We start from the raw sequence: 13,681 nt of genomic DNA, 5'->3' as shown, positions 1-13,681 counted from the left end.
TCTCAGCCCTTCCGAGATGAATGAAACACCTCAACGCGAACACGGACCCCCTAATGAATCGTCTGCCTCCTGCACCACACCACACCTCATCCAGCCGGAACAAATCGTTAAGTAATTGTTTCTGTAATCGAAGCCGCACTAATCGGATCGGGTTTGCCTCATGTTCTTTTTTTCCGCCTCGACGCAAACCCCACTGAGCCGCATCATGACACGTGTGTTGATACGACGTCTTCGCTGCTAATGAATGAATAACGTTGCAAACGATCGTGCCGCTTACGCAATATCGCAGACCTCAGACCTTCAGGGGTGGTTGGTTGGTACGGATTTGGCCCATGCGAAACCATGCCGATGATCTACAACGCTACTACTCCTTCGCGCTGACCCAATTGTATTCCCTTTCCTTGCACACAGAGATACGGGGTTCGTATCCCCTTGTGCGCCGATGAAAGTAAGTCTCGTCTCCTTCCTTTTTCGAACCAGCTTTCGATCGCCTTGCTGCTCACGTTATGCGATTGCGATTGCCGTGTCCCGTTGGCAGCTCCACGATCACGGTAGCCCATAAACAATGGCCACCGGACCAATGACGCAAAGCTAATCTGCGATTCCAGCCACGTGTGGTAGAGCGTGTGACAGTACCTTCCTTATTTTCGATGCTCGGAACCCATCACCCCATGGATAGGGACGAATTGAAGGTATCCGGAAGAGCTTATGCATCGCTAAGAAAAGAAAAAAAAAACAGCATTAACTCGTCATCAATCATTGCACGGTGGATGAGACCAGGCGAAAAGCCATTAGCCATCAAATAGCGGAAATTGTTCCGTTGTGTGGTCGCGTGGTCGCTTATGAATTGATTTTTCGCCTTCCTGACTGCCCAGAAGTGCCCGTTTTTCGGTGTCTACCGAGAGCACTTCCTACATCTGGCCGTGGTGTAATAGGAAACCGCCATCTTGCCCAACAAAGCCCACGAACTGTGCAACGTACCGTTGGAAATCGTTCAGACGTACCAAAGCCCTTGGGGAGACTTCCTTTATCGTTGACACTTAAGCCAGCATCAGATGACCGTTACCAGCAGCTCATGTGAAAAATCTGTGCAGTTTTCGCAGGGAACTCATTACTTCTTCCACCTGACAGTTGGTTCCATCGCACGGTTCCAGCATTGTCGATGATTCACTGCGCCCGTGACGGTAATGACACTTCTTTGGCAGATGGTGATGAACTCTCCTTTCAATTCGACCGCCAAGTGTGCCGATCCGTGCCGGAGGTCACCACAGATCACGATCGTTTTGTCCGGGTCTTCAATGGGCTCGAACCGTGCCGCAATGGTAATGATTTATGATGACCGGTGTTTCCTCCACGTTACCCCTCAATGGTGCCTCTTCACATTGACCGCGAAACAAAAACGACAAACGGTAACAGACCGTGGCCGGACATGACCGTGGCCTGAGAGACTGACAAATGCGTAAAGCGAGCCAAAAAGGGCACTTTACACCGATCGTGTGCAGAACGAGGAAGCTAAGGCGCAGAGATTAATCATTTTTGTTGGATTTCGGTAATGATCGACACTTCTTTTTCGCTTGTTTGAATTGAGAAGAACACATTTCGTGTGCTGCTTAGCTGGCTGAGAGTTCGCTTTCCGTACGGTTTGTACTGAATGCTGACGTGACTGTGGCGGTCATGAGATGGTTCTTACATAAGTAGATGGCGTGTACGTAGCACGAATCTAAGTCAAGGCCTTGCTCCTCACCTGCGTTGGGAAAGGTTGGATGCCACCAACGCTTTGTTCACACTGGTTGGGAGTTCGCGAGTGAGCTGAGAAACAAATAAGTTATCGTTTATTGGAGAGCGATAAATTTTGCTGTCAAAATAGCTAATTTACGTGCCATTTCAAACTCGCTTTTATGACGCACTGTTTGGGGTTTTTGTCAGTTAATGGCACCCGATGGGTTTTAATGAGCAAAGCACACTAGTGACAGGCTTGCCATCACCCACGAGAATTTGCCACAGTAGAGTCCTTCAGATTCTCCCACAGAGCGCCTATTGAAGACTTAATTGATTGTGTTTAAATCCGCTTATCGTTCTTAACGTTGAGCTCTTAAATTTCCATTCCCATTAAAGCTAGGTTTATCTTTAGATAAACAACAGGCAGTTCCATTTCATTCAAGTGTGTTTGATACAGTTTTTTAAGATTAACCATTGAGCAACAATTGCCTCTATGGTTCCGTTGGATTCGTACACATGCTATCGGGGTGTTGTTTGGTTTCTGCTACCTTATCTCTTCCCCGGTTATTCGTCCAACGCATCACATCGAGCGTCATCAGCGTTATTCATAGTCAACATAGTCATTATACAACGCGAAGTTTGAGAGCGTGCGTGCTTGCAAAGTAAAATTCGGCTTCTGCCAAGTGTGCGAAACATCACACACCGTGTGGTGTGAAATAATTTGTTAAACGGAAGCTGACGGACCAAATGGCCACAGAAGCCACGGGAAGTGTCATTGACTTGCGACCAACGCACACACAGTTCGCGTTTCAAGCCGGTTTGAATTTCGGGAGCCACCTGACACACCAACACTGCCACTCGAATGACTCGTCAATTTTCGTGCCCTCAGTCGAGCCCTCGATGAATGGCAAATAATTGAGCCTTTTTTTTTTGTTTCTCTCTCGCTCGCTCCGAGAGGAAGCGATCTTCTGCAAGCCGCTGGTTCGTTACGGACGCGGATCGTGGGTTCGTTCAATCATCAATCGATCAAAATCCACCAACCGTTGGGAAATGTCAGTCTCGGCAACGGTTGCCCTTGGCAACGGGTGGATTTTCGCGTTGGCAGCGGAATAGAACGCGCTCTGGTGGATGGTTACGGCGTTAAACGAAACCACCAGCTCCGACGGTTTCTTGTGCCGTTTTCCGAACCGTAGCGCAATACCTGAGTTGGGTGGGGTTTTTCTTTACAACATGGGCTTTCCTTTAGCGGTGCCTCTCGAAATTCTCGACCCCTAGCGTGGAATGGTGGTTTCGTAAGATTCATTCCGTCCGTTTAGTGAGGTGCCGCACCGTGGGCACACCGTGAAAGGAAAGAGAACACATGCACGCTACCGCGCGGCCCAAACATGGGCTCGTCCGCCATCATCGACCGAGGGACGAATCCATCTAAGGGGGAACACAGCTGGGAATCTTTACATCAAAGAGCTCAGCACGTGCGTTTGGCAGTAGTACGCACACCATCCGCTAGATGTCGCTAGCCACCTGGCAATGATCTTGAACTCGACCTCGTGCGGCGGTTACACAACGGTTCCCGGTTTGGGAAACCCGCCAACCCCGCAGCCCAAAATTTTGGTTGCTTTTGTAATTTCGCTCACCTTTCGCTTCTTCCTGTTTCCACCAGATTTTCTTGCGAAACTGTGACGCACATCGCACGTACACCGACGCAAGAATGCCGATAATGTAACGCGACACGTGTGGCGAGCAGTAACGATACCAACCCTAGGGACGGGACGCGATCACGGTGTGGGAAACGATCGACAACGTGGAGAGAAAGCCACCAACAGCCTAACGCCTACGCGACGCCATCTTGCCGTAGCTGCCACGTTGGAGGAGGCTGGACGAGTTATGACGAAAGCTAGAGCGCCCGAGCGCCATCATCACCACCATCATCAACATGCAGCATCAACGGCGGCATCAACACCGACAGCAACACCAAACGGACGATCGTTTGCGCCATCGATGGCAGGCTTTCTGCTCATCGCGATGGCGCTGGTATTGTGCGGTCTGCCCGACGAATGCACCGGCCAGCGGGAGTCACAGCTCCGGCTCGGTAAGGTAGTAAACGTGTTCCTGCGCTACGGCTATCTGTCGATATCGATGAAGGTCATCTCGTACAACGATAGCGAACGCTGGCTGTTCAAGGAGCCAACGAACAACGTCTTCAAGGTAGGATTTAATTAGCAGCAGGCCGCTTTTGCAATGAGCCACACTTTGCGTTGGTTCTTAGTGCACAACCAGCGTGTGAGAATCATGCCCGCCGGAAGCGCGTGTTACGTCACGCAAGCGATGAGGTAGACACGTTGTTGCACGTGGCCATCAGCATTGTGCAAACATTAGCCTTTACATCCACACTCACACACTGACGAGCTGTTTCCCTCCACTTGACAGGGTCTGGACCTGATGAGGACGGAAGAGTATGAGGTTAAGCCGGGCATTTTCAACGGGGACTTCCACATGGAGTTCTGCGACAATCGGCGCCAGCTGTTCCAGGCTTACTTCCGGGACTTTCAGATCGAACGGCTCGACAGCCCGTGGCGGGCATACACCGAAGGTTGGCACCCGGAAGTGGCCGCAAAGAAGCTCGGCATCCACGCGAAGTACCTCGAGCGGGACGACTACTGTTACGTGTTGGTCCGGGTGTCCCGTTTCCGGGACAGTTCCCGGTTCGCGAAACCGATCCCACCGAACCAGACGCTCGAACCGGAGGTGGCCCGCCGGGTGCAGGGTGTCGTCGTCGGTGATACGACGTCCGCCGTGCAGTTCATGAATCGGTACGGGACGCACTATATCAACGCGTACGTGACGGGCAACTCGCTCTATCAGGTGTTTGTGTTCAACAAGCGCAACTACTCGCACGTGAAGGAAAAGCTCAAGACACGCGGCGTCCTCGCGATATCGAAGGTGGACCTGTACGAGCACTTTGCGCCCTGGTACGTGGAGCACATGGGCAAGATACGCTGTGCCAGTGGAAATGCGACCGTTGAGGCGTGGGCCGCTCGAAAACTGCGGCACTCGTACTACGTCTTCACGTACAGCACGCTCCTGAAGCTGCACGGCGATGGTGCACTGTTGCGGATACTGAGCGAGTTGCTGCAAAACGAAGCCATCCTGCAGCTGGACCTGCGCTCGCTTAGTATCATCTTCAAGGAACCGGCGAAGCGCGCTTGGTTCGAGGAGATCCTTGACAACTACTTGAAGCTCTGGGAAGTTAACATGTAACTGCTACGTTTAGGCTAGCACCTATAGATAGACGAGATGATGGCGACGTTTTGCTGCAGTAGAATTCAAGGCATTTGCGTACACACACACACACACACCCTACCCCGAGTCGCGCACTCACTCCAGGTTCCAGTGACGCGTGCGAATCGTACGTACAACCGCGGGAAGGATACGATCCCGATGCGGTCACAATACGCAAAAGCCAGAATGCAGGACCAAACCGGGCGAACAGGTGCAAAAATGACGTGTTTCTCGCTAGGGACACACTTTAGACATTAAGTTAGAAGGTCTGTCGCGGGATCCGAAGTGTCATACACACACACACACACACACACACACACACACACACATACACTGAATTCTCCACTCCACTCCACTTCACGCTACTGTACTACTTCCACTTGCTGTGATAGATTTAGCTAATAGAGAGTGGGTTTAGCCAGAAGATTGGAGCCCGGAAGTACGTGTGCAGAATTAAAGAGAGAGAGAGAGAACGAGAGTGGCGTTCGTGTAGCATAGGCCATTATCAAGCGAAACTAGGCAAAACACGTTTGCCAGCGGATCTTCGTTTTTCACTTACTTGCAGAAGGTGGACAACCCGCGTCAGGTATAGCGACCTGACAATTAGCGCGCGTATTATGCACAAGGGAAGAAAGAGGACTTTTGTTGCCGCAAAATACAGGATCCTTGGCATTCGATGGTCGGTTTAAAATCAACTAGTGATAGTCATATTTAAGTGATCGGTAAATAAACAGAACAAGCTTTAAACAGTAACAGCTTTAGATTTGCTGCAGGTCCAACAACATCATTTTGCGTGCCTGCGTGGTGTTTGTTCGGATGTTTATGTTTTAACCGAAAATTTTATCGTTTCTTTGCCCTTCATCAACAAAGGCAAAATGTTTGTTGTTTCCAAATATTTATTCATCAACCATTCAGTTTGCTTTCTTTGTTTCACTTTTCCTCAACACAACCTATATGCAGGCGCTATTAAAAAAAAAACGAAACTACCAGAAAAAATATCGTGATGCGTTAGCTATGCCTTAACAATGAATGGAAAACGAAACAGATCGATTATTCCAATTTGTAAGAATGTGCGCCTCTCTCGGAGGAAAACATCCCATTTAACATCTAAAATTGTAGAAGATAAATAAAACATACAAGCTAAAGTCTGGTCCTAAAAGTTGAACATATCTGCTGTGAATTGCTATTAAGTACCATGCCGGCGGTTAAGTGTTCTGTAACGGTAAGTTCATGTCATTTTGCTGCGGGTTTCGATTCCACGGAAGCAAACGAAGAACAAGAACAGTTATCGTGTTCGCGTTCGGTTTCCAAGAAAGATCACATCATAAGCTCAACACGTGGAACGATGGGGGGAGAGAATAAGGGATTGTTTGTTTGTTTGTTTTTTGGCTAATACGACAGCAAATGGTACGCACGCTGCGTGATTCTCGATTCTCTACCACCTTACCACCTGCGGTATTTCGCAGGAGTATCCAATAAATATTCTCACTAGCTAAAAACGAAGAACGATCCAGCAGCAGTAGGGTGTCTAGATGACGGACGCAGTGGCCATAGTGGATGCTGCACTCTATTTACATTATTATATCCCCCACAGTTACGGTTGTACCGGTCGAGTCGACCCCATTGTCGCCGTTAGGATGCAGGCGAAAGCGACGCAGGGGATTTGTGGTCCGTTCCTGGCGATCCTTAAGCGCTCCCAAACCACTTCCGCCTCTGTCACCTCCGGCACGGCTTCCATCGTAACCGTGGTTCAGTAACAATCATTTCTTTGTAAAAGTGTTGCTCGATATCACGTTGCTGAGAAAGGAATGTGTCGCTGGTTTGGCACCGGGCGTACCACCACCGTGCCCGGCTACGTTCGGTGTGATGAAGGACAGCTCCGGTAGTAGCTGCATCGCCGGCTGCTGTCCCATCATCATCGGACCACCCCCAGGACCTGCCGATGCGTGGTGATGTTGAGGATTAGTTGGCACTTTGGGCACTCCGCTGAAGCCTGCACCACTGGCGAAGGCCGTGACGGGGATTTCCGAGCGGTTGTAGAAATGCTGCTGGCGAGGCGGCACGTATTGTGCCGAGGGCCGTTGGGCCGTCAATGGCAGCGCGGCCATCGGATTATAGTAAAGGCTGTTGCTGTTCCACGAGTTGAACTGCGGCGGTGGCATCTGGGGTTGATTGGACCACGTGGATGGGGCCTTTGTTCCGCTACTGCTGTATCCTCTTCCCGCAGAAGGTGCCCCTGGAAAGTTGAAATTGTTCTGACTAGACGAGAGGCGATTGTGATGTGATGTAAAGCCACCAGATGCACCCGACGTGGAGCTGCTGGAAATGAAATCTGTCCACTCTTCCTGCGTTCCCGAGACCGATTCTGGTGCTGCTTGCGTCGATCCTGCCGGTGGAATGCTAGCTTCATTTACCGCCACAGGTTTGGAAGATATGAAATCCGTCCATTCATCTTCTTCGACGGCGGGAGCCTTCGAGACGACCTGTACGCTTTGGTTGCTAGCTGCAATCGTTGTTGCAGGCGACGAACTCTGAGCGGCAGGTTTTGCAAATGCCGCCTCAAACCGAGCCATCTCATCGGGATCAATTCCTGGCTCGGGCCAGTTGATTAGTGCAGCCGGAGCGTTTTTACAGCTTGTCGGCGAATCTTTTTCCATCGGAGCGTTGGCTTGTTGTGGCAGCAATATTGCCGGGCTGAGTAACATCACCGGTGAGTTGGTGTTCGATCGGTTATTTTGAACATTCGAAACAGGCTTATTCACCGGTTGGACCACCGTTGCCGAAGGAATCGCTGCTTGAAAATCCGAAAAGTCATCATCCTCATTCGTGTCTACGCACTCGACGGTTCTTCCGTTGCTTGCGTGTCCGAGACCATCTTGCATGCGTTGCTCAAGCTCCTCCGTTGGCGAACGACCGATCACAGGCCTAATCGAACTGTGGGAATCTATGGCAACCGACGACGCAGGAGCAACCGAAGGATGATCGAACACTGACTGAAAATCGTTAAATTCTTCTAGATCCGGGTCTGATTTACTTGCGGCCGCACCTCTCGATTTTTCCAAGCTATACTCGACGTCGTGATATTCCCGCACAACAATATCACGATCAGTAATGTCACGCGAGACCGGAGTCACACCCCTACTAGGGGTAAAGATATGAGTCTCCGGAAGTTTTATCGTCCGCACCACCGGTACACTGTTGGGGGAGGAGGAAATTGACATAGATAGCTGCTGCTGTTGCTGCTGCGGGTGTTGCGTCTGCTGGTGTGAAGCGTAAGGATGTGACTGTGTCGGTCCTACTTGCTGCTGTTGATGCTCTGGAATCGTAGATGGGAGAACGGCAGCATCCGGAATAATACTACTGTTACCGGAGGCGAAATCTAAGGAACCGACGTCTTCATCTTCCAGCACGCGTGAGGGCACTGCAGAGGGTGTTACAATGGACGATCTTACTACTGCTATGTCATCTGCAGCAATCGGGCTTGGGTTTTCTGAGATTTGCGAATCCAAAACTTCGCCCTTTGGCCCATCCTCGGGCTGACCAACAGTGGCTTTTTGGAGCATTTCCTGGACACCTGGAGAGCAAGCATCAACAAAAAAACGAACAAGCGTATGAGAGATGAGTGTTTGAGACTCGATTATTTACAAAAATATAAATGACCATCAATATTGCATGTGGGTGAAAAGGTGCCTGTGATAGAACCGAACAACGTCCGTCCAAGTACGTGCTGATTCGGTTCACGTGGGAACCATTACCATCATGCAGAACTGATAGTGGAAAGCCAAACTCATGCTTCAAATTCATCATGCATTGGTAAAGCTGTAAAAAAATCAAAGCATTGTTTAGTGAAGCGCAACGATAGAAAGACTCCGAGGTAAATATATTGACCAAGCACGCAAACAAGAAACCGAAAACTGTAATTCGTTTACATTACAGGAAGCTGGTGGTTCACCCCAATTTTATGGCTAACGGAGCATGCAAGTTAGCAAATAAAGTGTCCTTTTCAAAAATAAAAGAAAAAAGTGATGCATTCAAAAAGCATGCCATGCGAGGTTAAAATTCCAATAAAAGAGCCAAACAAAGAAAACCACGACATCAACAACGTTGGCCGAACATGAGTGCGCAACTTACTAATATCCAAATAATCATCAAATGATTGTAGACGATCGGAAGGGATCGGTTTCGTGATCGATTGCACAGCGTTATCGGCATTAAAGCCAATCAGTTGCATACCGATCCCGTAAGGGCACGAAGCATCCAAGGGAAAGAATTCATCCAATGGTGAATCGATTAGCGGTGGTGTTGTTGCAGAGTTAGCAGCCGTTTTAACCAATGCCGATGGCAATATTGTGGTGGTGGATATTAAGAGATTACGATCGTCGTCATTTTCGTCGGAGAAGACCAACAACGCGGTGGAACAATCCATGGACCGTGCCGTAAGTGTACCGTCGGCCGTATTATCCGCCGAGCCCGTCGGTTTGAGACAATCAGGTTGCGTTTGCGGAGGATGCATTGCATTTGCGTTGTGCAACCGGATGCAAGTTTGCGTATTCATTGTTGTTGATAACAGAGATGACGAACTCAATAGTTTTGTAGTTGTTGTTGTTGTTGGTAGTGGTGGTGATGGTGGTGGTCGTGGTAATTGTGGTAAAGTTGGTGAAGGTGGTGAAGGTAGCAGTAAAGGTGTTGTTGATGTTATTACAGTTGTTGCCGTTGTTGTGGGCGAATGCAGTTGCACGGTATTAGCAACATTACGCGTGGACCGGAGTGCAGGGGAGTAGGAGGAGGAATCAACATTTATTTTATCTTTCAGACTTGCCATCACCTCTAGCTGTTCTAGGTCCAATAATAATGTGTGTGCATGTGATGCTAAGGGAAAGTAAGTAGGCGGTTTTGTTTGTCGGTAGTGGTATTGTTGGAATTCATTAGATGAGATCATGTTCGATTGATATATTTATTTATTTGCAAAGATACAGCGGTTTCAATAATGGCGTGAGATACGAAGGAATAAAGAAAGAAAAGAAAATAGAGAGCACTTGAAAAATTAACTCGCCAAGAGTAAATCAAACAGATGTAAGCATGGAAATGATAGGCGTTTGAGTATGTTATATTTCACATTGGAGCCATAAGGAAACGCGTAGGAATGATCTCTATGATTACAACCAACGACAATGGATAAATGTATATATATTTACAAACATAATACGTAAAATGAAATACACTGTACTATGTCAGGCTGTTCAACTTGAGAACACTTATAATTTAGGTATTTTTAGCATTATAAAAAAATCCAAAACATGAAATCTATTTTTTCATGTTACCATCAATAGTTATTCAAACGAGTCGATAACATCAGAACATAGTATTGTCATTGTAGACGTGTGTGTCGTCTACGGAGAGGGTTTAATGAAAACTCGACAGAATAATAACAGATTTCAACAACAAAAATTTAAAAAAATCTGAAAGAGAATCCACTAAACTAGCGTGTGATTCATTTTCAAACATCAATCCATAACCGACCATTTTCAAACTAATGCACGTGTTACGTTTTCCCACCATATTTGAACCAATAATAATTGTAACCAAATAGTAATGCGTCCATGACTGCGAATCATATTGTACTTTTAGAGAAAATAATAATCTACCAAACGAGGCGAAGCCATGATAGTAGGATTAACAGAAGAGTAAATTATGGTGAAACATAGCAGTGTTCTAAAACCAATCACAATTTGCCTTGCTGTGAAAACAAAAAGAGGTAAAAGAAACAAGTTGTCTGTGGGAAAGGGAGCGTTAGTGATGATAAAGATGAAACTAGCTTACCTTCCAGAGGATTCACCAACCCAGAACTGTTCCAATCGAACTGAGCCGCCGGGACCGACGAACCTGCTACAACGCTCGTCTGCAAAGCTTCAAGCCCAGAGGACGTTAAAGTAGCAGGTTTACCGATTGTTGCAAAATTCGTATTCTTTTCATTGACGTTGGCGCTCGCTTCTTTGGACGTCGGTACAGTCGGTTTAAGTGGTTCAAGCGGATCGAAACTAAGATTTGCCGCAAATCTGGGCATTGAGCTGTTCCATTTAGGCCCATGCATCTATAATCGAATGAGAGAATTATCATGAGTACAAAATAACTTTAAATGTATCTTTGATCACACAAAAACTTACAATATTCCGCGAATCAATACCAAGGGCAGTTACGAGCGTTTTGCTGCTAGAGGACTTGCTATATTGATAGGTCAGTGCGCAGGTATTGTCGAAATCCTGCAACTGGGAATGCAGCGTGTTGCTAGGAATGTTATCTCCATCCGTTCGTTGACCAGTATCGGTAGCCAATGGCTCGGATGCATTATAAGGAAACATCAGCTCCAGAAGATTTTGCACATTTTCCATAGAAAAGGAACATATCGGTGTGAACGTGTTGTTGACCGTTTCTGGTTGCTTGAAGTCACTAAATTCTCCAAAATCGTCATCTTCACTATCCCCATCAGCAGTTTCCGTAGAGGATAGCACATATTTTTTGCCATCATCCATGGCTATAGTGGATGCTTGAAGTGTCGGTTCCACATCAATCCTGTTGGCGGATAAGGACGGTTGTGACGAAATAGTTGCCGTTGGTTGTTCTGAGAAGGTTGCAAATTCCTGGAAATCGTCAAAATCATCTGCCGGGATCTGAGGTTCGGTTAGCTGCTTCACAGGAGTTTGCTCAATGGGCGCTAGGGCTTTCGATTCATCAATAGGTGTTTTAGCTTGGGCCGCTTCGTCCAACGCTACAGGGAATGATGCTTGGAAAGAATCAAACTTACTAAAATCGGCATCAAAGGTGGCAAAATCAGTACGGCTTTGTTGCGACACAAAGTTGCTATCTGCCGATGGAGTCGATTCAAGCTGAGCGAAATCGTCTAACTCAAAGGATACATCGTTTGCCGTTGGAATTTCTAAAACCACCGACGAACGCTCATTCGACGCAGTGGTAAAATCGGTAAAATCATTCTCCGTGTTATCATCGAATCTGCCACCTTCTTGTATCACAGGCGTAGTTCGTTCGGCTGCTGCTGCTGCCAGATGATCGACTTCCGTTTCCGGGACTCCGGAACCGGACATTGAGCTTGCGGGATTAGGCTGGACAGGTACATTATCATCCTCTTCTGACTTTGAAACGTCTGCGTCGAAATGCAGCGATGGCAAACTGATGCTATCCTCCGGAGGTGGTTCGGGTGGCTGTGATGGACAACCGAACGGTTGATAATCAATGTCCTCGTCTTCATCCTCTTCTCTCTCAGCGACTGTTTCGTCACCATCGCCTTCGGTGTACTCATTTGGTGGTAATATTAAAGACGGAGGGCTATCTGAGCCTAGCCTTGTGGGAAATACGCCTTTGGTTTCTGCTGAAGCCGGAATACTGGTGAGGTTCTCCGTTTCATTATCTATCACAGCTTCGGTAGTATTGGGTTCCACGGTCGTGCCCCTGGGCAGTACTGTAGTGAATTCCCCAAAATCATCATCAGGACACGTGGACTCGTTACAATCATCATTCGCAATCCCATCGTCTTCCGGTATGTCCGATCCGTATTCATCGTCGTCGTCAACCGTGTCAAAATCTATCGGTGGAGGCGTATGACAAACCAGTGGCGGAATCTGACTAGACATTGCTGCACACCAGGGGCTCCGGCGACCTTGAAACAATTATTGCTTTAATCTCGAAACATCGATATGAAACGCTTTTGCAATCGTGAACTTACCTCGTGCCAAGATCACAAATGGCTGGTTTCAGACGTAACGAGCTGATATTTGGGTTTCCTTGTTACAAGCTGCAAATTTTTCACTTTGTCCTCTCCCACTGCCAGCAAATCAATACGCTGCACAACTCACTGGCTAAGTAGTAGCACGAATCGGACGTAAATTGTAGGTTCTCACTCTAAAAGATTCACCATACTTCTTCCTTAGCGTAGCTCCACCAGCAAATACGATTTTTCTATCGTATGTTTTCGTCAGAAATGTAGTAAAAATATGTATAATTTTCAGACTGGTGGTAGAACAAGAAATTTTGGTTGCAATGCAAACCTTGACAGCTGTAATCTTGACGCTTTAGCAAACGCTTCAAGTGTAAAAACGCTTAAATTAAATTCTAAAATAAATAAAAAATAAAACGAATTCCTAATTTGTGACATACTTTTTCAAACAAACTTTACCTTACTGTATAGCTTACTATATCGAAATGCAAAATATGTTTAAGTGCTACGGCTGATAATTCGAGAATAGTATTATTTATTTACGAACAGCTGATCCAATTGGTCAAATATAGTTAATTATTTGCCTGTAACATACATAAAAGATAGTTGATTGCTTGTGATACTAAAAATTAAGATTGAAAGCAAGGAGTATTTAAGATAATAATTAATTTCATATTACACTTTTTAGCCCATTTGTGCGGAAGAATGTCAAATTGTGGTTCAATATTGTAGTGGAGAATCCAACCTCGCGAGCTGCTATCAAAGGAACCATGTCATATGAGATCTGTCAAGCAATTGAAAATATGAGTAGAAAAATAAAAACTTCGAAAACACACGAATGGTGGGTGCTGATCTAATCAATTTTATCAGTGTGTACTCTGTAAAACAAGCTTGAAATGAACGAAGTATAGCACGCTTGCGAAGAAGCTGCGGATTCTGGAGAAAAGATTTCTA

At 47.0% G+C, this 13,681-nt stretch overlaps 2 protein-coding genes across 2 annotated transcripts; one reads left to right on the top strand and one right to left on the bottom strand.

Moving 5' to 3' along the window:
- The first annotated feature begins 3,603 nt into the window (after positions 1 to 3,603).
- On the top strand, positions 3,604 to 5,959 carry LOC128720195 (torso-like protein). Its single transcript, XM_053813848.1, has 2 exons — positions 3,604 to 3,924; positions 4,147 to 5,959. The coding sequence occupies exons 1-2, from the start codon at positions 3,604 to 3,606 to the stop codon at positions 4,975 to 4,977; spliced, it is 1,152 nt and encodes a 383-aa protein (XP_053669823.1). The 3' UTR covers positions 4,978 to 5,959.
- Positions 5,960 to 6,097: 138 nt separating this feature from the next.
- Positions 6,098 to 12,644, bottom strand: LOC128720193 (mucin-5AC). The gene is made up of 4 exons (XM_053813846.1): positions 11,163 to 12,644; positions 10,819 to 11,089; positions 9,130 to 9,867; positions 6,098 to 8,572 (listed from the first exon to the last, which is right to left on the bottom strand). Exons 1-4 carry the CDS (start codon positions 12,642 to 12,644, stop codon positions 6,759 to 6,761), a joined length of 4,305 nt encoding a protein of 1,434 aa, XP_053669821.1. The 3' UTR covers positions 6,098 to 6,758.
- Positions 12,645 to 13,681: the final 1,037 nt, after the last annotated feature.

This window comes from Anopheles nili, chromosome 2 (genome assembly GCF_943737925.1).
Source record: "Anopheles nili chromosome 2, idAnoNiliSN_F5_01, whole genome shotgun sequence".
Classification (NCBI taxonomy): domain Eukaryota; kingdom Metazoa; phylum Arthropoda; class Insecta; order Diptera; family Culicidae; genus Anopheles; species Anopheles nili.
The sequence above is the reverse complement of the archived record's forward strand: the minus strand, read 5'-3'. Positions and strand labels throughout refer to the sequence as shown.